The following is a 26,736-nucleotide window of genomic DNA, read 5'->3' as shown; positions in this document are numbered from 1 at the left end:
GCTGGGAGCTACAACCTACAATAACAGGCTAGCTAGCTCTACTACTACTAGGGCTAGGCCTACTACCTGTATAGACCGATCTTCACACTAAGCTCTAGGCCGCCTAGCTGGGTTAAGTGTGTGTGTGTGCCAAAACAAGAAATTGGGAGTGAACTTTACAGAAAAAAGTGCTTAGCCTAGAGACCTAATAAAACATATAAAAGAGATTTCAAGATCATTTTTTCCCCTCTTAAATGCATCTAAAAGATATTTAAAGTAAATTCACAGTATACACAAATATAAATTGAGTTTAAAAGACTTGTAAAACAACTAAATTTTAACTTACCGCCTCATTTTTGTTTTCAATTTTCATTGGAAAAAAGTTTTAAAATGACGTCTGCGCTAAAAACTAAAGAGGGCGCCAGAATTAAAATTATCAGTGGACACAACATACGTAAACACGTGTGTACAAGATGGCAGTTGATGGCCAAGAAACTCATCGTTCAGGAACTTTAAAACAGAAGAATAAGACACATAAAACAGGTCGACATCGTAGTAAAGGACAACTAGAGACTATATCTAAAGGTACACCTTTAAAGAATTACCTAAATAGTTTTCATTGTTATAGTTTTTTAAGCTAGGCCGAACGTCAACACCAACTTTACGGGAAACTGGCCAGTGCGGTGGCAGCATCTGTCAATTTCCTGAGGCCTACTGTAGGCCTAGCCTTATCTAGGTCCAGGATGTTGTTATCAGATGTTTTATGTAGTATGTATGATTTAGTTACTATCTAAACTACTAAAACTTTTATATTATATTAATCCACAACATAAATTACTATATAAAAATTATTAACAAATAACATTATTTAATATATCTGCAATTCATTTTCACTTTTTCGTAATCATAATAAAACACTTTTTTTCTCGATGAAAAATGGTTTTCTTTTTTACATACATTACAGGTAGAGTTAGTGTTAAAACAATAAGCAAGAAATTACGTAAGGACCTTTCCAAAAACCAGCGACGACATCAGGTTTGTAGATTCACGTCATTATTTGGTTTGAAAAAATCTAACCATATTTTTATACCACTAATGTCATTGAAATTTGTCTTAAAATTGTTTTTATTTTTTTTGTATGTTTAAATTCAAATTGTAAAGAAGATGTTTGCTCATTCCCAAAGTCTGACACTTTTTTAATTTCTTACTTGTTTTAAATTTTTATTTTAGGCAAACCAAATACGACAGAAGAAGAAAGATGATGTGATAAACAGAAAGAGAAAAATTGGAGGAAAAAATGGTGCACCCCATCTTGTGGTAATTAAAAATAGAGAGAGGGATTTAAGGGAAAATGGTTGAGAAACCAGTGTCTCTACAAAAACATTTCATCATAATATCTTATTTATGCACTTGTCAATTGTATGACCCACTATACAACCCTGGGTGCGTCATTTACAAATAATTATTGACTCAGGGGTGCGTCAAAAAACCTAGATGGTATGTCATATCAATAAACAATGGTGTGTCAATGTCCATCACTTTACCACCCTTTACCATATCATGAACAACATGGTCACAATGCGTCAAAGAGGGTGAGTCATGGTCACCTAAAGTTAAGTCACTTTTTTTTACGCAGGGGTGTGTCATGGTATGCATAAGGTATGATGCACATGATGGGGTGGTGTCGTATAGTGCATTATTGCCAATAGTAATGAATGATTATTAAAATAAATGTGATATCATTATTAATGAATGATTTTTTATGCAAGAGTGATGATTGAATGTTCTTTTAAAGACTGTCTTCTGTGCTCATCAAGAAACTGACGTAAACAATGTGGTAAACTTACTGAAGTCATGTGACGAATCGGCAATAATCAGCCAATCAGAAAGCGGGTTAACATGTGACATAAGGTAGAGTGGTATTCTGTGTAACTATGGATGTTCCCTGAATAAGCATTGGCCATAGTCTAAATGTTAAATATATATTCCCCTTGTTTGTTTCGCAGGAAATAGTAGGTATGTCTCTTGAATAGATGTGTCCCAAAGGAGAGTTTTACTGTATCGTTTCTTATATATTTCTGTGTATTCTTTTTTCTAACAGTATTCCTAGATTTAAACAACGCTTCACATTACTTCTTCCTCCTCCGGACCTCAAATCGATTCTGGACGCTGCTAAAGCGTCCGACTCAATAGTAGCCGTGCTCTCACTGGACGAAGGCTGGGACGCATGGGGTGAACTATGCCTAACCAGTCTGTTTGCACAAGGATTGCCAGCTACCACACTTGTGTTACAGGTAAGTTTATACAGCCAATACTTGTAAAAATCTGCCACAAATTCACACAATATCAGGCATTCTTTACCTGCACTCCAAAAGCATAAGGGTAGGGATACTGTATCTTAATTTGTTTAGTATCTTGGAAAGGTTCTAGGATACAGTATCGCATGTTCATCACATTTTACGTTTTGTATTTTAGGAATTCGTTCATAATACTATACAAACAAATTATAACATTTGATTCACTGGAAGAATTGGGTTATTTTTGAGTAGTTGATTATAAATATGAATTATATTATGAGAAAGCGGGTATACTACTGTACGTATTTTTAAAATACTTTGATTGTTTTGTCTGTATGAATGTTGTAATGTGTTGTTGATAACATTTATTATTTTCTTGGTGTATATAGGGAATGGTAGATTTATCAATCAAAAAGAAATCAGAATCAAAAAAGAACTTACAGAAGATTATAGAAAAGAGGCAAGTTTGTTAAATAATAAAATTAAAAACTTATTTTAGTTTAGTAATTTTTGATAATTCACCATTGCATGATCTTTCAATTATTTGACATACATTCTATAATCTATTTTCTTTTCATGGTAAGGTTTCCAAAAGAAAAAATGTACACGTTAGACTCGGCGCAAGATGCAATATTGTTATTGCGTCACCTAGGAGACCAAAAATTATCATCCATCAGGTGGCGTGACACACGCCCCCATATTCTAGCACGAAGTGTGAACTTTGAACCTAATCCTGAACAGGTTAGTAGTGTTCTACATTTTGATTTGCATTTAATTTACATGATTTAAATACGATTTAATAGTCAAACAAAATTATTGTTTTAAAGATAATTGTATTCTTTAATTTATTTTGTCATTCAAGGGTCTTCTTGGAACTCTTAAAGTGTCAGGGTTTTTACGAGGACAACCTCTGTCTGTAAATGGTCTAATTCACATACCAGGGTATGGAGAATTCCAAATGAAAGAGATTGATTCACCACCTGACCCTTGCCCTTTGAACTCACATCCAAGAAAGAAAAAAAGTAAAGCTGATGATATGAATATTGTAAGTAGAAATAATTAATTATGTGATTCTGTAATCCGATTGGTCAGTATATATGAGATATAATTCTGTATTACGCCCATTTAGTCAGTCAAGCGGATCAGAAGGGTAATATATCCCGTACTACCTGTTTGATGTTTCCACGTGCGCGTTGTTTATGTATTGTATTGTATTTTTATCGTTGAGCGCATGCGTAGTTGTGATTTCAACCGAATCGAATGATGAACCCGTATTCGACGGTTGAAGTTGTCTATGCTAATAAGTGACCTTTATTCATAATCATAGGATGAAGATAAAGATCAAGCAATGGATGAAGACATAAACGTATTAGAGGTCGTTGACACGGCTAAGCAAGAGTCACTGCAAGCCGAGGCAGAAATGGATCCTATGGAAGGAGAGCAAACATGGCCGACAGAAGAAGAGATGGCGGACGCTGAAGGTATGCCATGTTGAATACATGAAACAAAATAAGTTTATACCTACTGTAGGCTAGTTAGATCAACCTAGGCCAGGCTGCCTGTACTGCCTCCCGGGACAGTCTTCTTGATCCTTATAGGCTATCCTTACTCTATATCAACATAATCATTAGTCTGTTTAATCCTAGACCAGTCTTCTTCAAGGTCAACCTGATCATTGGTCAAACCTTTTCCTAGGCCACCATCATCATCAATTCATGTTCTAATGTATTTGTTTTTAGCTGCCCTGAAAGACAAGACAAAGAAAATATTAAGGAAGGTTCCCAAAGGAACGTCTGAATATCAGGCGGCCTGGATACTGGACAATGAAGAGGAAGAAGAAGAATCCGTGAGTAATATCATATTTAAATTATCTTGCTGGTTAAATCCTTTAAACAGAGCATAGTTTGAAATTAGGAATGTTTTACAATCCTGTTGGTGCAGTACCCGCTGCTTACTTGGGCTCGAATCTAACCACTAGCCATCAGCCCAAGCTCGGTGGTCTAGAGGTATGAATGCCAGGGGGTCGATCTGGAGGTTATGGGTTAGAGTTTCACCTGAGACTTACTTGCATACACAATAGGGAACTAAATCCCATGTATCTTAAATTAATTTGGAATAATTTTATGAAATTAATAATAACTATTACTTTGATTCTTTTAGAGTGAGGATGAAAGTGAAAATGATGATGATGATGCCTCAATGCAAGATGAAGACAACCTGCAAGCAAGAGAAATCAGTGATGAAGAGGGTGACATGGCTAGCATCGCAGATACAAATGATTTTGAAACGGTGAGTATTAAGCTCGGTCTACACTATCAAACTTTATGTGATGTGCCCATATATGGACATGATGATCTCATATCACTACCATATTTAGGCATATCACCACCATATTTGGGCACATCACACTTTTGTCGTAATGCAATTTGGAAAGTTTTTAATTTTGTTTTATGATGTGGTCTGTCATGTTAGAATATGACCTTTTGTATAGAGCATACTGAATATTTATATGTAAATTTAGTTGTAAATAAACTGGAAATAAACTGTAAATTTGAAGTGTTTTTTTATCCTTAAAGATCAGTATAACAGGAGGACAGAAAGATAATTATGATAAAGTTCATTTTGATGAAGAAGAAGACCTAGAAATGTAAGTGAATCTTGCTTCTGAATTTAGTTTAGATGCACTCTTGATGTACAAGTCTAGGCCTTATTGCACTTGTCTAGGACAAGGCATATTACACTTGTCTAGGCCTACCATTGCTGGGCTTATTACCCTTGCCTAGGCCTAATGACTTTTCATAATTGTTTTGGTTGTTTTTTGCTAGGCTCAACAAATACAGAGAAGAGAGAATGAATGCAATGTTTCCAGATGAAGTTGATACACCTAGAGACGTAACAGCAAGAACTAGATTTGCCAGGTAACTGAAATTAGGATGCGGCGGAGGATTACCAATTAAAGATCTATATTATTATATATATTTGAACCTCCTCCTTTGGATATCCCTATTCAGGGGAAACCTCTATTAAGTGGACACTTTGCTGTCTCCCGAATGTATATGGATTTTTTTACACATGAGTTTTTTGCGGACGGAATTCAAGGAAATATAAAATACATGAATATTTTAGTTATTAGTTATTTACTACAATTTGTAAAGCTATATCATTATATTTATTTATATCATATTTTTGATTTGTTTTTGAATATTTTTTCAATCATTTTTTATTTATATAGGTATAGGGGTCTTAAAAGCTTCCGGTCTTCTCCGTGGGATCCCAAGGAGAATTTACCGCTAGACTATGCTAGAATATTTCAATTTCAGAATTTTAATCGTACGAAGAAAAAAGTTGAGAAACAGGAGATTGAAACGGATGTACAACCTGGGATGTATATAACAATACATATAGTGAATGTACCAAAGTCATTTATAGGTTAGAGGTTTTTTAGTAGTTTGTTTTACTAGTACTGTATTAATTGAAATAATGCATTTATATTTAACCAAACAGTTAGGCTCTGTCTACACTATCAAAGTTATGTAACAAAAAAAGTGCCCATAAATGAACATGATGATGTCATATCACTACCATATTGTTCAGGTAGCCTGCATTATGCGCTATACTAAATTGAACATTATTATTATTATATATAGAGGTAAAAAATATAGGCTTTGTATCTTTAATTTTTATAGCATATTATTTAATTTGTAGATGATTATAATGCAGAGAAGCCACTAGTCCTGTTTGGGCTTTTACAACATGAACAGAAGGTAAGCAAATAATTTGCGTTAATATAGTGTATTAAAGATATTTATTACAGACCATTAAATACAATTTTCACACCGAATATGTGGAATCTGCCCATGTACGCTAGTTTCCATTTCGCAGTCCACATGCTTGTTTGATCCTTTAACATCAATTTTTCAAAACCCACTCGGGACAACAAAAAAAACCCCATATTAATTAAACTTCTCGCAAATAGGAGCATGTGCCAGTTACTACATTTATTGTCAAATGTAAAATAATAATAATTACATTACTCAACTTATTGACAAAAAGAACAAATAAAAAGCTTTCCCTTGTCTAGATTTGGCCTTGTAAATGTAATACATACAGTAATTAATATTTATTGTCATCATCTATAAAATGTTTTTTAATTATTGTTATAGATGTCTGTATTACATTTTGCACTCAAGAGGCAACAGAGCTATTCAGAGCCAATCAAATCAAAGGATAGGTTAATATTTCAGACAGGATACAGGTCATTTACAGCCTGTCCGATCTTTTCACAACACACAGTTGGCGACAAACAGAAGGTAAAATGTTTTGATGATTTGCTAAGTAACATACTGAGAACTTGTAGGATAGGGTGTATATAACCAAACGATATTAACCCTTGATTATACACAAAACTAATGTACGTACAGCACCTACTCAGATATAGGCCCACCCTGGGGTGTAAGCAATTCTCCCACATAGTAGACGTCTTTCCTAATTACTTAAACTTTAATTCTTTATTTTTTTTAGTATGAACGGTTCTTCCCAATTGAAGGAGTGACTGTTGCTAGTGTGTATGCACCAATTGTTTTTCCACCAGCAAATATTCTAGTATTCAAGGAATTACCAGGAGGTGAGTTGAAGGGTCCATTTGTGTCTAATGAGCATGGCATAATCTGTTAAGGGATCAGCTCAAAAAATTGTTTCTAATTTAGTATTATTATCCCCCGACTTTTGAATTATTAAGTCATCTCCTTTATCTTGCAGGGTCACATGTTTTAGTTGCTACAGGAACGTTGCTAGGCGCGAACCCTGACCGGGTCGTCGTCAAGAAGGTGGTGCTTAGTGGTCATCCATTTAAAATTATGAAAAGACAGGCTGTTGTGCGTTACATGTTCTTTAATAGAGGTTTGTAATTTATCAATACAAAAAATATATAGAACTTCGGGACCCAACGAAGTATCCCCTTAAAAAGGGTATCACATAGGGGCTCTACTGTATACTAAAAGTAGTAATGAGATGTCTATACTAAAGTCTTTGCATAAGCCTTGGCCCTTACCATATAAATACTTAGAAATAATATTTTATTTTTGTGTAGAGGACATACTATGGTTTAAGCCAATCGAATTGAAGACTAAATGGGGTCGACGAGGTCATATTAAAGAACCTTTAGGTGAGTGACACAATTATGATAGTAAAATTGAGATACATTTCGATTGTGCAGTCGTCGTTTTATAATTTCTGATGTATAATAACATTTTAATAATTTTTACAGGAACACACGGACATATGAAATGTATATTTGACGGTCAGATGAAGTCACAGGACACTGTGCTAATGACGCTGTACAAACGCATATACCCAAAGTGGACGTATGACGTAGAGGGCAGTAAAGGCCTCGAAATAACACCAGCAACGATCGGGAGCTGCACATATGTTGAAGATTATATGGAATGATAGTTTGCCTTGGCATGGTGGGATTGCACGATATTTTAAACTTTGTTAAGCAGATTCACACGTATTCGAATGAATACTTCAGGACTGCAATTTTAAATTTATTTTAAAGAGATCTTTGGCTTGTCTGTTTTTAACCTCACTCTATGGCTCTCTGTACTTTGAATATTGGTTTTTCCATTATTTTGATTGCTAAGCTTAAAAAAGCAATAAAAAAGCTTACGTTAATTATTTTTTACCATTCAAATAAAATGTTATGTTTCTGTTGAGCAGAAAAGTTTCCCAATCGAATACGCCAATTGCATGTTGTGTTTTATTGATATTTTAGTGGCCTCATTTAATGAGAAGCCGTGCAAGCTCTATCACGAAATGGAAATAAAAATAAACTATATAGATAGATGGTCCACTGTTTATTATGTTAATATTATTATTTGTGTGCATTGAAGCATGGAATCACAACATAGCCTTTTATAGCATAATCATTCTACTTTTTAATAATTCTTCTAAGAAGTTAAAAATTCAGGCTAATAACTTGTATAACTGCCCCAAGAGAAGTGGTAATCTGAGAATGAATTCACAGTGTTGTATATAAAATAAGATAAACAAGGAATACCACACCTTAAAATTACCACACCTTAAAATGAAGGTCAATTGCATAAAAAGTAACAAATATATCCTTTAAATTGATGATTCTATGGATTCATCAAAAGAAGGTTAAAACTCTGGAATTTGTCTACTTTCAATGCTTTTATTGGTGAAATACAACAATTGCAATATATATTTTGTCAATTTTTTTTTTTTAGTCGAAAAACAAGACATATGCGAAAGGGAACTTGCGCCGCATTTTCATCAACATTACATACAACATATTGTAATTACACGTAAAAAAACGTACACCTTGTTTATGCAAATTTTATAAAAAGATACATAGCGCCACCATAAACGCTAACCGCCGCCGTTTTTTTAGATTAATTGTTGTGTGTTGTTGATTGTTTACTCCATAATAATTCCGCGTGTCGTGTGCTAAGTTTTCCTTTACTTACCTCAATATTCTTGCTTGAAATGTTAATTTAAAGTGTTCATAGTAACACAAAATACCATCAATAGAACACTTAAATCACATAGAAGTAATTTTATATCAATTATGAAGCTTTCCGATCAAGTAATTCGGAATTTTCGTGTCGCAAAGCTTTTCAAGGATCAGAACACAGCAAAAATCAACAGTGTTGATTTTTCACACAATGGCGAAACTTTAATATCCAGTAGTGATGATGATTCAATTGTTATTTATGATTGCTTAGAAGGAAAGTACGTGCTAACACACTGAGTAGTTTTTAGTCAAATATTTACGAAAAAGCACATTTTTTAGTTGTTTTAAAGTGTATCGGTATTTCACTCGAAAATTCGGGAACGCCATTTTCGGCTTGGGACGAAACGACCCTTAATCAGGGACTACCGCCTGTGCGTTAGATTTAAAGATGATTGGGAATCCATAATAAACAGGGTCAGGTGGCCTAGGTACTCAACCCTTTATGAATTGGTTAAAATACAAATTAATAAATTTGTTTAACTCTAATTGATAAAATACCCCTTTTCTGCATAATGCATTACTAATGTGATAAATCAGTTTATTCATAGATGTTGCAATAATACATTTTTATCTTAAAAAAGAAAACAAATTTGGTTGTTGTAGGTCTATTGCAACTGCATACATTTTCATTTAAATTTTATATTTATTACAAACATGGAACAAGGTCTCTATTTGATAATTTAACAAACTGTATTATTGACTTCATCGTCTAATAATAAGTTCAGCCCACATACACTACAAAATACAAAACTTATAGCATAATATTACAACACACCACAGCTCTTTTTATAGTGGTCAATTGTTAAAAAAACCTTTAATGTTCAAAGATAAATTGAAAAATATGTCTGTATACTGTGGAAAGTGGTTCATCCACATATTCTTAATGAATTTTACACATTTTTTTCCTCTTATTTAACAGACCTAAAAAGACATTGTACAGTAAAAAATATGGAGTGGACCTTATTCGTTTTACCCATGCCCAGAACACGTGTATTTATAGCTCAAACAAAATCGACGACACGATTCGCTACTTGTCTTTACACGACAATAAGTTCATCCGGTACTTTCCAGGACACACACGAAAGTAAGTGCTGTGCAGTGCTCTTCTGAATTTATTATTTTACTTTTTATCTAAAAATATAGTTATGAGGAAAATTAAATGTCAATAGATAAACATTTTATTGTGGCAGAATCGATTACAAAACTATAGTTACATATAGTAGCATAATATTATAATACTGGATAATTTATGTTTGCTTAATTTATACTTGAATTTGCATAATTTAACTATGTATAATTTATTTGCATTATTAAATTTCCATAATTTATTAAATAATTTATTTATTATTTATGTAAAAAAGAATCTGTAAAATATTGTTTTTAATTCTTACAGAGTTGTAAGTTTATCAATGTCGCCGATTGATGACAGTTTTCTATCGAGTTCATTCGACAAAACTATACGGTTATGGGACTTGAGGTCACCGAATTGTCAGGTAATAGACATAGAAATTTTGTCTCAGAAGTGCATGTTTAAAGCTCTGTCTACACTATCAAACTAGTTTGACTAAAAAAGTGTGATGTGCCCAAATATGGTAGTAATGTGACATCATCATGTCCATATATGGGCACATCACATTTTGTTGCCACATAAAATTTAATAGTGTACACAGAACATAAGAAAGCAGATGCAGGACATGAGAATCTTCCTCCTATAATTCCCCCTAAAAATAGTCCCTAAAATGACACAGAATTGTTTACACTTTGCAGGGAATGATGCAGCTTCAAGGGCGACCGGTGGCAGCATTCGATCCCGAAGGATTAATTTTTGCTTGCGGAATAAACTCGGAAATGATAAAATTGTATGACCTTCGTTCATTTGATAAAGTAAGTTTTTGTAATATTACAGATTATGCGCACATTTGGATACATATGAGCAAGCATAGAATGAATTATTGGACATGGTTGAGTGGCTCGTCAATGTGATAAATAAGCTGACCCCCAGTATATTTATATTTTACCTGTTTTGCGTATTGGTCTTGTAAAAGGTAATGGACGCCAAGTTATATCTAAACTTATCAAAGATGACTAAAATCTTTTTTCTCTTTTTTTATATAACTTTTACAGGGTCCTTTTACAACGTTCCGGTTACAACAAGATCGAGATTGCGACTGGACTGGACTTAAATTCAGCTCGGATGGTAAAATGATCTTAATCTCAACAAACGGACCAGTTATTCGTCTTATTGACGCTTTCTCTGGGCATGCGCTACAATCATACATGGTACAGTAATATTCTTTTACTTTTTTCTTTTCTTAAATTTCCAAGGATAACCTTAAGCGCATTCATTTACTATCGTTCTTAAAGACCGTAATATACAAGATGCTCCACATAAACAAAGTCTTATTACAAGTCTTTGGGAGTGGAGATCCTTGGATTGGTAGCCAAGCATCATAACCACCAAGCCACAACTCCACTCATGTTCAATTCAATATTTAATTTCATAAATATGTTTTAAAGTAAGAACCTTGGCCCCCACTTTGATCTGGTTATCTTTGTACCAGACAAAGTAAATAGAATAAACAAAATTATAAAGTGTACCTACAGGTATTTTTTATGTTTTTCTTACCTTCAACACTAATGTTGCCACCTTCAATACGACAGTAGTAAGCTGTTTTAATACTATGAATTGTCACGGTTTATTAAACATTTCTGTGTTTGTTTTGCAGGGTCACATGAATCAAAAAGGCATTTTGTTGGAAGCATCGTTCAGCCCGGATGCACAATTTGTTTTGTCAGGTAAATAAATAAACAAAGCATGTATCATGCATGAATTTGTAAAGTTTATATATATTTCGGTATATTGTATTCAACATATAAATAAATAAAAACAAATATTGCAGCCCAAAGAGCTGAATTGCAGAAATACGTACACGTACGTATTCATGAAATGATTATATACAAATTGCAGAAATAATATATACATTAAATTGACAACATCAAGAAAGTTACAAGAAACACAATGTACAAAAAATGCAGTCAGGTTAAAAAATAATTACTACAGGCTCTAGTAGAGCTGTTGAGTTGAAAAGTCATTCTGCACATGATTACAATCATATGATCATGTGCAAAATGACTTGAACCAAATAGTATTGTGAAAATGAAAATAATAATGTAGTATGTGAGAAATTTGAATTACATTACTAGGTTTGTATTTTCTCTATAGGATCTCAGGACGGAAAAGTCCATATATGGAATGCTGAGAATGGAACAAAGACGGCTGTACTGGAGTCAAAGCATAATGGTGCTCCAGTTCATTGCGTACAGTTTAACCCTAAGTACCTAATGCTGGCAACCTCCTCACAGTCAATGGTAAGGCTTTATGCTTTTGAATATTTTGTAAATGTCAACTGAATTCTCAATCTATATCAATTCAATTTATTTTCCACATACTCCATCCACAAGCATGTACTGTACATGGAGGATGCATATACAGTGCACAGATCTTTAAAACTAATAAGCACCATTAAAAAATAATATATTGACAATAAAAATCATATAAAATTATACTGTAAATAAGGCAGTATACAAATAAATAAATATATTTCGGTTGGGGCGACTTTTTCTCATTCTCACAGATTTTCTCATCTTTATCGTTTCAAATTAATGAATTAAATTTCAGTATATCACCGGGCAGTATAGAATTTATTCCATGCCTGTGATGTTAATATATTGTATTATATATAAATAAGCAGGATGGTGTTTACTCACCGTATATCAAGATCAGAAACATACTTTTAAAGCTGTTCGGGGATGTTTTATCTAAATTTAAATTGGAAGTAAATTGTCACAATTTGGGGCCAGCATACAATATATGGAAAGCAATTGGATAAATACTGTTTAGGATAGTAGACATATCATTGCTTTAGTACTAAATTACAATAGAATGCCCACGTTTGGGACATCCCTAGTAAGGACACATTTATCAGATCCCGAATATTAATGTTTGTTCAATTTTGTTAGAGTTACATGTTTAAAGCACTTTTTTTTGTATCCCATTACATTATCATTTTATTGTATTTGTATATGTTTTTATTTTGATTTTGGAATAAAAATGTTGATGGTTGATTGAATAATAGGGGTTCTACTGTAAATTTGAATGTTCAAATCTCAGTCTAATTTTTTCTTTTAGTCCTTTTGGCTGCCAAACATTGACGATTGAAGTCCGCCCAAAACTTCTGCAATCAATCGATAAATATGAATGTCCATATATAGATGTGATACTGTACTAGTTTAATGAGAACAGCCTGGACAATTCCTCAGTATTAAAAGCTATTTGTTTAGTAAATGTCAAGTAATGAATTGGACAGTGTATACAGACATTGGATTGGATCAATAATGTCTAGCATAGAGATGTTTGAAACCTCTCTTTATGAAGACACTTACATGATATATAAATAAAGACAATATGGGTTCACTACTATAATAGAACAGTTTTAGTTTAAAATGACTGATACTTAAGTGTTGAGCTACACAAAATTGTTGACAAAATTGTAAATATAAAAGATCAAATACTACATGATGTTTTACCTATTTTTGTACAATATAAGGGATTTGAGTATAAAGGGAATTCCTCAGTGTCTATTTGTCGTGTTATGTAAGTATTTAATATAGAAGATATGTCCCAAATGACTGTTGCACAATTTGACATTTTAGTTTAACACAATATCATGCAAAGCATATATTTCTGTGACTTTCCCATACATTTTTCCCTGATGTATCCTACTTTATGTATGTACTATGTGTTCCCTTGGACCATAAGTACATGCACGTCCAAACCTAAAAGTGCTAAGTATCAACAGTAGGCATTCTAAAAGCTCTGTATACACTATCAAACTAGTTTAACAAAAAAATGATGTGCCCAAATATGGTAGTGATATGACATCATGTCCAGTTTAATAGTGTAGACAGAGCTTAAGAGAATTTTGCGTATTTTACATGATGTTAATTGCGTATTGTAAGTACTGTAGTATTAAAATGAACACCACATTTGTATAAAATGGAAATAAATAAAAAATTGAATTTCTGTCATAAGTCCTCTCTTAACTGTGAGGATGAGACTGTTTAGACAAAGGAGCCCTATTGTATGTGCATACAGTTTTGTTTTTTTTTTTTGCTTTTTTTTTTTTAACCATATTTAATGAGGGTGATCCATCCAGCTATTGCTATAGAGGTTCACAAGACAAACATATACACAAGATGCTCTACATAAACAAAGTCTTATTACAAGTCTTTGGGAGTGGAGTATTTGGTCCTTAGAAAAAATCCTGACATGTGACGGGACTTGAACCCAGGACCCTTAGAGTGGTAGCCAAGCATCATAACCACCAAGCCACAAACTCCACTCAGTTGGAGTAACCCTTTAATATAGAGGACACCGTTAGGACCCAACACAGTGGCCTCTTAATAGGGGTTGGCAGTAGTGTTAAGTCAAATGGCCGAGCGGTTAAGGCAGGGGCTCTGTTTACCGTACCTAAAGAGCCAACAACATCGGTAAGGGTTCGAGGCCGACTCGCTCCTAGTTCTGGTGGTGGAATAAGTCTTTTCGGATAAGGACTATAAACCGTAGGTCCAGTGTACACAGTTATAACCTGTGTGCACTTTAAAGAACCCAGTTCATTATTCGAGAACAGTAGGGGGTTACCACGGTGAACTGGTTCACAAAGTAGCCCCTGTATCAGGGGGATTACCACCTATCTGATAGGACAGTGATTAATTTACTATTGGTAATGTCTAAAGACATAAAATAAAAAAACAATATATAGCCCCTCATTTCAAGAGAAAGTGTCCCCTCAATTGGGTGTTTAAAAGGATGTGTTCTGCTGTAAAACATGATATTGAGTTCCAATGTTATGGCAAGTTGTCACAAAAGAACATTAAACAATAAGATACTTGGTAATGAATACAAAGATTTAATGCAGCATGTACGTCAAACCGCCATGATGTGTCGTAACAAATATGTCTACAAAACTTGCATCTAGAACATGTGTTGTTTGGAAGCTGTTTTGTCAGCAAATGGATGATTGCAATAGATTACATATAAGAACATTATGCTGATGCAATGTGGCACATAAAGACAAAGCAATATAACACCCTTTGGATGGGACGTTAAGCTATTGATACACAGAATAAAAAATTACCATATATACTCTGATATAATCCCAGTACGAGGTGGGATTAGACCCGAAGTGGGATTGTATTCGAGGATATACAGTATACAGAAATACAGTAGAGTCCCCATTAAGAGGACACCAGGATAGTGTTTCCTTAATAGGCGTTTCCTTAATAAGTATCCGCTGAAAAGGGCGTCCCCTGAAAAGGGCATACCCTGAAAATGTGTCTCAAATGAAAGAAATTTGGCACAAATACTGTATGACAGAAGCTATCACAGCACCGATTAGTCTATAGGCATGTGCAGATATTTGTATGTACCATTGCTTTGTACTTTTGGAGTCTCATTGTGACAGCATAATGTCCCTATCAATGATGATGGAAGTCTTGGGAGTGTCTACAAATAGTATATATAACTTATGATTTAAATTGTATACAACTACACTACACATTTATAATTTTCTGAGAAATGAACTTGAATGATGGTATTTAAATTCTAATAGCGTATATCCTCGGGTATAATCCCACCCCCTACTTTATGTCTGATTTCACAAACAGGCATATCCTCAGGTATAGTCCCAGTATTGACTTTTGGTCTGGATGTAGGCCTCTCTCTAGCCAGTTCAGGTGAGTTTTTACAAGAAATGCTTACCAAACATTTTTGTTCCAAAACCAAGGTTTCCGTGGGTAAAGTCCCACCCCCAAAAGTCAGTTTAATTTCATTTTAGGGTGGGGGGGGGGGGGGATTATACCAGAGGATATACAGTATAATTTATAAATATAGAAATAATAATTAACAATTGAATATATATTATTAAATATTATAGAATGTGTTTATGTTTGATTCCCACTAGAGAAACAACACTTCTTCAACTTAACAAAAATATGATTAAACCCTAGAGTTGATTTTCTGCCAAACTATTATATAGTATTTTTATATTATTATATATTATTATTTTAATTTTAATATATTTTGTTTATTTATATTTTGAAACTAAATAAATAATTATATTAATTAATATAAACTAATAACCTATAATTAAAATATGTATTGCTAATGTAAATTATATAAAATTAAAGTACAAACTTGAAAAATAATTGGTATGTAAAAATAATTTGTTAAATTTAGTATCTTAATATACATTAGTTCTTCAATAAAGTATTTAAAAAAGACATATATGTAAATAAAACAATGGAGAAATATTTGATTTCTCCCTATTTAAACTAACACAGTGTGATAAGCAACACCACTAGTACATTTACACAACTTTTACAACAATGTAATTTCTGTATATTTCATATAGCTCCTATAAAATATTTTACAAACAAATTTACAAATATTTTTCCAAGTAAACATATATTTCATTTAGAAATAACTTATTTTATCCTACAAATATCTTAAGAAACTATGCATTACAACATGGTTTAAAATCTATATACATTTTATTTGGACCCTACAATGTTGATATAAAGATAAATTCAGTACTTTTATATGCAAGTCTATACCTGTCCACACTATCAAATTGCATTATATATGAAGATATATGAGCACACTTTTACTATGATGACATCATCATATGACCATATATGGACACACCATCACCATATATAATAATAATAATTTCCTGGATCTATATAGTGCATAATGCTGTGAAACCTCTAAGCGCTGAACATTATTACCCCAGTCATTTTTTTTTAGATCAAACACATATGGAAACATACTCCCATAATGCAGCTAGTAATCAGCGCAAAGTTGTGTCTTGATCTAACTGGGTACTCATTTATACACCTGGGTGGAGAGAGGCAAACGCAAGTAAAGTATCTTGCCTACTACATCACCATATATGCATACAGTATGATACTTCCTGATAGTGTGAACAGAACTTTAAGATAAGTACACAGTATATATTTTTTGGTTATGTGCTGGTACAGTATTTTAATTTACACAGATTTCAGATAAACAAACAAGAATATGGCTACAGCAACAAAACTCCCACTTGGATATGCACTAGTTGCACTTGGCTTACACTGAGATTATACTGGGCTTATTCCAGGATTGCCCCGGACTGTGTAGAAATGTCAGTACGTTTAAACATAATCATATGTATGCTAATTGTTATGTTTAAATAATCCAACACTGAATAATAATCAAAAGCTGTATAAGATTATGTTTTTAAATATTGGCAATAACATTGCACAATCGAATATTAATTAATTTTTACTGTATTTGAGGTAAAATTGGGCAGGAATTTCAAATTCAAATCTAATCATATTTGGTGAAATATATACATAATATGAGGTATGCGCCTTAGGAATCAATTTTGAAATTTTTATAGACTAAATGTAATGTCAACATTATAACAACAATCCTTGTTTTTTTTTCCTGAAAATTCTTTACGTTCAATCAATTTCAAAGTTTGCTTTTCTGTTATCGTTTTATCAATGTAAAAATATTTCAGTAACATATTTATTTTATTTCATTCCAAACCAAATCGTCACTAACATACGCAATGTGTAATTACAGGTATTAAAATACCTATGATAACAAACCATGTCAATGTTTGTCAAATGTCAAATTCTAAGGCAGAAAATATTTCTAAAATTTATTCATGTTTGAAAAGATTATTTTGTTGATGTATATAGCTCAAAATCAAAGAATACCCTACCACCCAAGTAAGTAAATTAATTTTAATGGGGTAACAACTAATATTAACAGTATCATACACTTCATGCACATTTTATTAGAAATTGCACAAATATTCACTTGTAAAAAACACTCATGCACCATATAAAATACATATAGACAATATTCCTTATCATTTAAACAGTACATACTAAAAACAAGTCTCAACTGGCATACCACAGTACAAACTAATTCGTTGCCAAAAAAACAACCTAGTATACAAGTATATAATATAATATTGAGTTGTATGTATAATGTAAACATTCTTCCAGCTTTGGCGTCGTTTCTGTATTATAAAAATGTCAAACGTCTGATATGAAATTTGTAGAAACAGCGTATACTTTAAATTGTTTATGTATATATGGAATAAAAAAGGATTCGGACCCAACACTCCTCATAAGAAGCATCTTAATTTAGTACATTGGTTGGATAGGAAATTATTTTGTGTGTAGTACTAGAAGATTGTCTGTATATCTTCAAAAAACTAAATGTATTCCCTTGTTATAAACCCAAAAATACTTTTTCAAAAGAATCCTTTTGTTATTGGTCTATTTCTTGCCTAGGTTACCCGGATAAACCAACAATAACCTATTCTCCTCAAACTTGAAAAGTAGAACATTAATTCCCTCTGCACAAATGGTATAGTCCACAAACTATACCCCCTTTTTTAATACCACCCACCCGAAATAATGAGTGGATTTATTCATCAAAAAATTTATCAACTACAAGGTATAGTAGGACTTGATTTGACACTACAAACTCCCCCCATTAAAATTAAATTGATCTTAAAATATTAAACTGCATCATGTGATTCGGTGAGACTATTTTGAGGCGAGAGCATACTGTGTCGATAAAGTGGTATGACCATCGCTGTGATGTCATCACCAGATGCAAGAGCGTTGCTCTTGGTACGCCATCCGTTCTCTCGCAGGATTCCTCTTGAGGCCATTACCAGATCTTGCGCTGCAGAGGTGTACCTAAAATTAGAAGTTCATAATTATATTTTTATACATACTGTTTTAAATATAGCTTTATAAAAAATTAGTTTTAGATCTGCCCAAGTTTGATTCACTTTTTACAAAACTAAACATTACACTTATATTATTCTAATACTAAACAGTTCTAGTTCAGATAGGCCTATGCTATTGGTAAGTACTACTTACATGGAAAATAACTTGGTTCCTATAATCTTGAATGCATGCACTTAACATTATTGTGGAAAACTTTACTTTGTTTATGATGATGGAATTTGTGACAGGATAATAAGTCTTCCTTATTTTTTTCATTAAAAAATTGTGGCCTTTTATTATGTTTTTAACATTTTATACTTTGAATTAATTAATATTAGTGCTTATCGGGAGATAAGATATTTTTTAAATAAATAATATTTTATTTTTTATTTACATGTATTGACTACTTTTGAAACATTTATTATATACTTTTTGAATTATTTTTTTCTGGTAGAACTAGCCTTAAAGCCTTTTGGGCTTATTTATGTTTCTCCAGCATGTGCATTCTACTTTTAAAAGAATGATGTATCTTATGAAAATAAAATTGAATTGAAAATAAAATTAGATCAATTAATCAAGGTCAGACACAATTCCGACAGAAATATCTTCATTGTCATTGGTCAATTTTCTATATAAAAGCTGTGATGTGCTAGACAAGAAATCCATTTTAAGTTTGAACCACACTTCAACACCAACATAAACATCTTTGCTTGATGATTGACAATGACATGTAACGCCTCGCTACTTCGCATCCAGCATCACACATGTTTAGACATACATTAGACGTACAGCCCAACCTATAGGAAGCATGTTGTATTTCATCTAATAACAGATTTTGTTTCACATGTCAATTAATTTAGTTTTGATATGTTTCAAATTTGAATGTCTGGGTCAAGAAACTCATATGTTGTGTGAAACAAAGTTTATACAGAAATTGTATGTCAATTGGAATACCATTTCACAAGTATCACTTTTGACTTATCAACTTTCCACGAGTTTCCACATTTCATTTCAGGATTTATCTCAAACATGCTTTACAAAAAATTATCTTAACTTTATTATTTCAAAGTTAAATTAGTTTTCAAATAACCTAATCAAAACAATTTATTTTTTTAAAGGTTCATTCTATATGATAAAAAGAACTGGTTTCATCAATAAAGCTTTAGTTTTCACTTAAGCACTTCTAATCTTAACTATCTTGACTTAAGCAAAAAGATAAATATCAGTTATATTGGAAATATTCAAACCATGTCTATCAGTACAGTATAATAATATGATCATCTTGTACCTCTGTTTTAAATTATATTTTCGCTCGCCCCTCTAAATCCCATCAGACCTACTGAGTAGCCTCTTATGGTAAAGTAGGTTGTTGTCAAATAATTATGGCTGTAATTTACAACAACAAAAAAACACTATTGTTCTTGGGTTAATTACACATTTTTAATTAGTGTTGACCATGGACCTAAATAAATTAAGACATTGATTAGTCATTGACCATGACGAGGCATAATGGTCATCAGTCCATTAGAGTCAAGAGTCCACTACAAGACTGGATTAATCAATACTTAAACACTTAAGGTGCTGACTAGACCTATTTATTAAGAGGCATCACATCCTAAAGTGAGACGTACGCTTTAAATAGATTGGCGTTGGCATAACATTCACAATCAAATCAAGACAGTACAACACATTGAGATATTCTTCTTGAGAAGTTCTACACTATCAAACTACTTTAAAAAAAGTGTGATATGGTAGTGATATGCCCAAATATGGTAGTAATATTCCCAAATATGGTAGTGATATGCCCAAATATGGTAGTGATATGATATATCATCATGTCCATATGGGCACATCACATTTTTTGAATTACATAAAGTTTGATACTGTAGACAGTGCTTTAGTAGTTCCCACTTGCCCAATTTATAGTAGGAGGGCTTTTCAAACCTTGGGTTGTTGGCGGTGGTGGTTGGGTAGGAATGGTTGTTCACAACTTGTTACAATACTTGGTGCATTTATCCCTTGCAGCTCATAACAAAGCTACACTGAGATTGGGGTACATGTAAAGCGTCCAAGCCAAAATGTGCAAAAACATACAATTTAAAGGAGAAATTTTGTTTCGTCCAATTTGTCATACATTACCTATTATGATCATTTCTTGAAAATGATTCCAGAGATTTTGAAACTATTCTCCCAGCATCCTCTATGGTTAATACATCCCATAATCCATCAGACGCCATGATAAGTACATCATTTTCTGTGTGGTCGTAATCACCGAGGTCATAAATGTTCACCTGAAATGATACAATAAAACATTTATTTACATGAAAAAAACATTCATTATTTATGTGGAGTCAAATTGTACTCATGAAATTAAGTACAATTTATAATGAATTATCCCTTACAATTGAATCCAACACAACCACAAAGGGCAGGGTCCAAATCACGAGCAAGTCGTTTCCTTATTGTCTTGAATCATTGTACATACTATTAGTTTATTAGTTATCCGCTTGGTAGAGCGGATAACTCCTTGTTACTGTATGGGATCAAAATTTTTTTTCTGTATTATTCTTGGATCCTTCCTTCCTTTTTGTGAGTCGCGTTTCTCTAAAATGTGTAAACATAACATTTCATAACTTTGACAACATATGGGCATTTACGTGAAGTTGTGCACCTCCTATTTTTGAATGACGTCATAGTTGCGCAACGTGACTTACGCGCAATTTTATGAATTTCAATGATTGATTATAGATTAAAAACCAAAAGTCATTTAGTATTGACACTTTGACAAAATTTAAGTCATATCAGGGGCAAACTTTCTACGGATTAAAAATGGCATGTTTCACAAGAAGTTACGCGCGCACGCGCATTTAAAATTTCAAAATGCGCAAAATTAATTTCTAATCAACTTTTTATGCGTTTCTTGTCATTTTGAGCATGTCAAAAATTCCCACGGGCGCGCAATTTTTTACGCACGCGGTGCGCACGTAGCGTTAAAAACATATTTTTTTCTCTTGAATTATATTTTTCAAGTCTTTCCTAGTAATTTTGAAAACAATTTAGACCTTTTCCAGTTTAAATAACGCCATACGAACACGTTGAATTAGACAATTCGTGCGCGTTTTTTATGAAAAAGCTTAAAAAATCGTCAAAATTATGTCTTTTTTTAAACAGTCATAGTTTCTAAAGTAAACCGTGAACCGTTTATTTTTATTACAAAATCTAGAAGTTGATGAGTTGTAGATATCGGATCATGCATCGATAAGGCTAAAAAAACATTGTGACGTCATCGTATGGCCACACGAATGTAAAATATAGGATTTTTGTCTCTTTCGTTATTGCTCATCACATTCAATGGAGCGCATCACGCTTATCTGTATTCCTTTTTCTCCTAAATTTATATATTGTGTAGGTCAATCAACTTTCTTTAGCATGAGATAAAAATATTTTAATTTTTATGACGTCATCATGCCTAAAAATTTTAATTACGTGGGTCATTAATTTCATCTTTACAGTAAATTTCAATCTGTAATAGCTCGTAAGAATAAAATGTGATAATCACGATTAAAACGTTTTCTGGAAGCTATTGGATTGTAGATACGAATTCATGTAAACATTTTGCCAATCGGATGTTGTGACGTCATCATATGGCCAGTTGAATAAAAAAAGTCGTATTTTCATATTTTGCGTAATAGTTCATCACATTTAAAAGGGTGCGCATCTATATTTTACGTATTCAAATTTCTTCTACACGTTAATATGTTGTTCCTGAGATAATGTCCTCCAGAAATTGCTATTTAAGTGTTTCATTTTGATACCGTCGCCATGTTAAAAATTGGAATAAATGGCGGGTCCCGTAATTTCACCTATTCTACACTGTATGTAATATGTATACAGATTATACTGTTTGCATGTATATACTATATGACACAAATTGACAGAATTCAGCACTAACAGCATATCATATTCTTCAGTTCTTGTCATAATGCCATAATCTTTATCTGTGTGCAATATTCCAACGTATGACGTGCACGTGGCGTTTGTCGTTGTGCGGATAACTAACTCGTCAAAGTGACGAGTTTCATGTCTAGTTGTGATTTGTGATTCGATGAATAAATGTATGTAAATGACGGTGGTACGTTGGAACGTTCCCAAATGAGGGTGTGGTTGCCTACTGGTCCATTATAATACAGGGGTGTTCTAGGAACTTTTTATGTTCGTATCTAAAGCCCTCCTTCTGGAGAGCACGGGCTATTGTCGGTTTATACAGGTAGGCTAGGCACGAAATAGACTGTAAAAAATGCAAAAATGTAATGATGAAAATACTATACCTCAGGCATTGAAGACAAAAATGGTTTGAGCATAATATCTGTACCGTGTACTTTCAAATTGTGATCGCCCAGCCCACGGGAAACACCAATGGTGGCCAGCACTCGTGCTTTCTTCCCATCTCCATATACCAATGGAAATTTTAGATCTTCTTCATCAATGGTTTTATAAGCCCTAAAAAATAAAATTTATGATAAAAATAAAATTTATGAAAAATTTATAATTTTAAAATAAAATTTAATGAAAAAAAAAATTGATGCTGCGAAACCATGATGGAACCATTCAAGAGAAAACATGAGTAAAATGTTTTTTTTAAATGTACAAAATAAAAAGCACCAAAGGGTGACAGGAAATACTTAGTACTTAATAATTAGTTACAAAGAATGATAAGCCTAAAAAGATAAATTGATTGAGTCATTTTGTTTGCTAAGAGACAGTTTCAGCTCTTTGATCCAAGGCATTTCCTTAATTAAACAATCAAATTATAATTGTAATTAATATCAAGGTGTTTTATTTCAAGTACCATTCTTAGTAAATTTTTAACAGTGACAAAAGTGGCTGTAACAGAATAGACAGTTACTGTACATTAAATAGACAACGTATTACAATACTATCACACATCATTATATAATAGTATCTAGTGCTCTCTAAATGACGCAAGTTATACCTCATGGATACGATGATGAAAAGCATGACAAAATGGATTATATCTATGCATTCAAATATTGAAAGTTGAAAAAAAAAACGATAGAAAAAACAATTTTTATCAGAGTATTGGGAACAAAGATGAAAGTTCAAAGATTAATTTCTAAAAGTCAGACACTTTTGACAGTCTTCTGAAACCGAGAGAATAGAGACATACTCCACATGTTCCAAATGTTCTAATTTCTATCAAATTCACAAACAAAAGTTAACCATGTTTACATGTATTTCATCTACAAGTTGTGAGTTCTTTTCCTTTAAGCTCTATGCTCTACACTTTACACTATGAAACTTGTTTGACAACAAAAGTATGATATGCCCCAAAATGGTGGTAGTGATTTGCCCAAATATGGTAGTGATTTTTTTTATATGACCAATATTGCGCCTATGTGGGTATTTACTGTATGTCTCTAAACCACCCTCTCAGAGAGGTCGAAAATATCTGCCATTGTCGTATAAGGGAAGAGTAAAATTCTTCCTGGTCTTTAGTAATTAAGTACTATCATTTTCTATTCTATGTATAACATCCTAAAATATTAAAAAACAACATTTTTATCATTTTATATAAAAAAATCGTTAATTCCGGACACCTTTGGGTTGGCCATATATGTTTTTTCAGAAAGTATGGCATTCAGAATGTGTTTTAATGGTAAAAATAAATTTGCGGATGTTTGAACTTCAAGAAAAGTCTGATATTGGGAGAGTTTCTGGTTTTCAGAGAATCGGTAGAGCTGAGTGTATATAATCATGGAATTGGGTTACTTTTGGGAGATGGGAAGTTATCTCAAGTTACTGTACAGTTGTAAGTTTGTTTTCACATTTTGTAATTGAAATGAGCTTAAATCCACATCAAGACTGTACGAGTTAAACTCAACATTCAATGACGATGCAACTATTAATATAAACATTTTGCACAAAACTACGCAATTAAAAATAACACAGCTTTACAGATGTACTGAAACCCCTAAAACGCTAAGTCTCAAAGGTGGATGCTAGTTAATTCTACAAAGATTTTTAATTACGTAACCTCAAAAACAGATGTCAATCCCTGGCAATAGGCCAGTGTATTCACCTTAGCTTAACATATTGACACAAAATCATTCAACTTTCGCTATGACATTTTTAATTAACTTTATATAAAATTTGCAAAATGAATATATGAATTATCATCTTTTTCCAATATTTTTCCAATTTTTTTAACTTAATAAATTCTAATTACAAATCTTTCTGAAGATTTAAAATATAAATTAATAACATTTTTAAACAAACTAGTCAAGTTCTACAACCATTGTAATTATTACGATAGTTATATTTCCCTGGTTTTTTTATAAAGTCTCTTCTGTAGGAGATATGAAAATTTATTTATTTATTTATTTATTTTATCTTTCTTTATTCTGAAATACACTTTCAATACAATGTACTGATTTCCAAAGTGGTTCAGTTCTTAACTACATAAATGTAAACAAAATACAGTATATAAATGGACAAAAGAAAATATAAAATTAAACCTAAAATTATCAAAATCAAATTAACACAATTAAAGTAAGCACATTTAAAGGTAAAAACATAAATAATTGAGATTTTTAAACAAGATAAAAGAAGTTTTAATCATTGAGCATTAATTAGATTTAGTTTTGAATTAAAATTCATCCTAGAAACCTGTTTAAATTATTGCTCAAACCAAAAACTTAACTCCACAAAACCTGTATTAATGTTGAGATTAATTTTAAAGTAAGTATTATAGCAACTAATTATTACCACTCTTCAACTACAGTAGTAAATAACTGTATCATTAAAACAGTTAAAGATGTACAGTATTGTCCCCCTGAAAAAATAATTCTTAACAAATTTTTTGTTGAATATTCTATTTTAATGTAACATAATAGTTATCCACTTTGACCAAAAATTGGATCGAAAATAAAATGCATTTACCTGAAAAAAATGTAATTTAAAGAAAAAATGGTCAAATTGGCTGCCAGCCAATGTATTTTTGGTTGAATTTAACCATTTATTTTGTCATTTTATAAGTGAAAACATGATTTTTTTCGTTTCTTTTTCTATGGAAGTGATTAACTTTATTAAAACTACAAAATAACATATTCAAAGTCTGATTTAATTAATCTTCATTTTTCATGTTTTTGGGGGACAATACATCTTTAAACTTAAATGGCAATTATATTGAGAGTAGAGTTGTCTTTCTACAGTAGGAGACGCATGTTCAATATATGTTTTATGTTAATATAATTTATTTTCAAGTGTTATATAAATATTCTGCAGTAATTTAATTCATAATAACATTCATTAATAAACAACATCAGTTTATGATGAGAGCAAAAGAAAGAAGTTGCTTTTCACTGAGGAAGACTTTCAATTCCTGTATAACGTTCTCTGCCTATCAATTTAGACTCATTTCTTGCCCTCACTTTTTCTTTACTGAACCCAAGGGACGATATTTAATGAAATTACATAACAGATTGCGTTACGGCTATAATTATCTCTACATGTTTGCTCAATAAACACTTCCATCTTTTGAGTTTGGATTTCATTTTGCTGGGATGTGTGTAGATTTTCACCTACAGTAGGCCTACTTTTAGTTCAATTCATAATTATAAAACAAAAAACAAATCTTAATTAATATTTATATGATATAGCAGGGTATATTTGATTTGATATACTGTTTAAAGCTCTGTCAAACACTATCAAACTTTATGTGACAAAAACATGTGATGTGCCCATATATGTATATAATGATTTCATATCACTACCTACCATATTATACTGTATGGGCACATCACATTTTTGTCACACTAGAATAGATAGTGTAGACAGAGCTTTACAGTAGAACCTCTATTAAGGGGCCACCTTTCAGGAACCCTCAATAGGGGCGGCCCTGAATATTTCCCCTTGTTCATTTCACAAGAAAGTGTAATACTGTATTATGTTTTTCGAACATTGTATTCTTTATTATTTTTTTGTAAATAAATATATGATATTGAAGTTAAACTAGCCTACATGTATTGATTTATTTTTCTTGGC

The 26,736-nt window shown here is 32.3% G+C and overlaps 3 protein-coding genes across 4 annotated transcripts in view; 2 read left to right on the top strand and 1 right to left on the bottom strand.

Moving 5' to 3' along the window:
• The first annotated feature begins 425 nt into the window (after positions 1-425).
• Positions 426-8,118, top strand: LOC144856085 (pre-rRNA-processing protein TSR1 homolog). The gene is made up of 20 exons (XM_078714057.1): positions 426-564; positions 944-1,014; positions 1,210-1,296; positions 1,775-1,890; positions 2,081-2,273; positions 2,666-2,736; positions 2,861-3,017; positions 3,139-3,321; positions 3,604-3,757; positions 4,016-4,122; positions 4,437-4,565; positions 4,853-4,923; positions 5,102-5,194; positions 5,509-5,705; positions 5,982-6,040; positions 6,440-6,586; positions 6,798-6,900; positions 7,035-7,175; positions 7,366-7,440; positions 7,543-8,118. Exons 1-20 carry the CDS (start codon positions 453-455, stop codon positions 7,722-7,724), a joined length of 2,448 nt encoding a protein of 815 aa, XP_078570183.1. The 5' UTR covers positions 426-452; the 3' UTR covers positions 7,725-8,118.
• Positions 8,119-8,712: 594 nt separating this feature from the next.
• LOC144856088 (WD repeat-containing protein 82-like) lies at positions 8,713-13,890 on the top strand. Its single transcript, XM_078714060.1, has 8 exons — positions 8,713-9,029; positions 9,731-9,895; positions 10,205-10,304; positions 10,579-10,695; positions 10,936-11,091; positions 11,538-11,607; positions 12,035-12,180; positions 13,001-13,890. The coding sequence occupies exons 1-8, from the start codon at positions 8,866-8,868 to the stop codon at positions 13,028-13,030; spliced, it is 948 nt and encodes a 315-aa protein (XP_078570186.1). The 5' UTR covers positions 8,713-8,865; the 3' UTR covers positions 13,031-13,890.
• The window catches only part of LOC144856086 (protein phosphatase 1H-like), a 36,558-nt gene continuing 22,426 nt past the window's right edge, over positions 12,605-26,736 (bottom strand). The window contains exons 6-8 of one of the 2 annotated variants that reach the window (XM_078714059.1): positions 23,001-23,172; positions 20,812-20,963; positions 12,605-12,630 (exon numbers count right to left, since the gene is read on the bottom strand). In XM_078714059.1, coding sequence (XP_078570185.1) covers positions 12,627-12,630; positions 20,812-20,963; positions 23,001-23,172 — 328 coding nt within the window. In that variant the 3' untranslated portion in view covers positions 12,605-12,626. Of the gene's footprint in view, positions 12,631-15,713; positions 18,640-20,811; positions 20,964-23,000; positions 23,173-26,736 lie in introns of those variants that run through there. The other variant, XM_078714058.1, reaches the window with a different exon arrangement.

This window comes from Antedon bifida, chromosome 11 (assembly GCF_963402885.1).
Source record: "Antedon bifida chromosome 11, ecAntBifi1.1, whole genome shotgun sequence".
Classification (NCBI taxonomy): domain Eukaryota; kingdom Metazoa; phylum Echinodermata; class Crinoidea; order Comatulida; family Antedonidae; genus Antedon; species Antedon bifida.
This window is presented reverse-complemented; position numbering and strand designations above follow the sequence as displayed.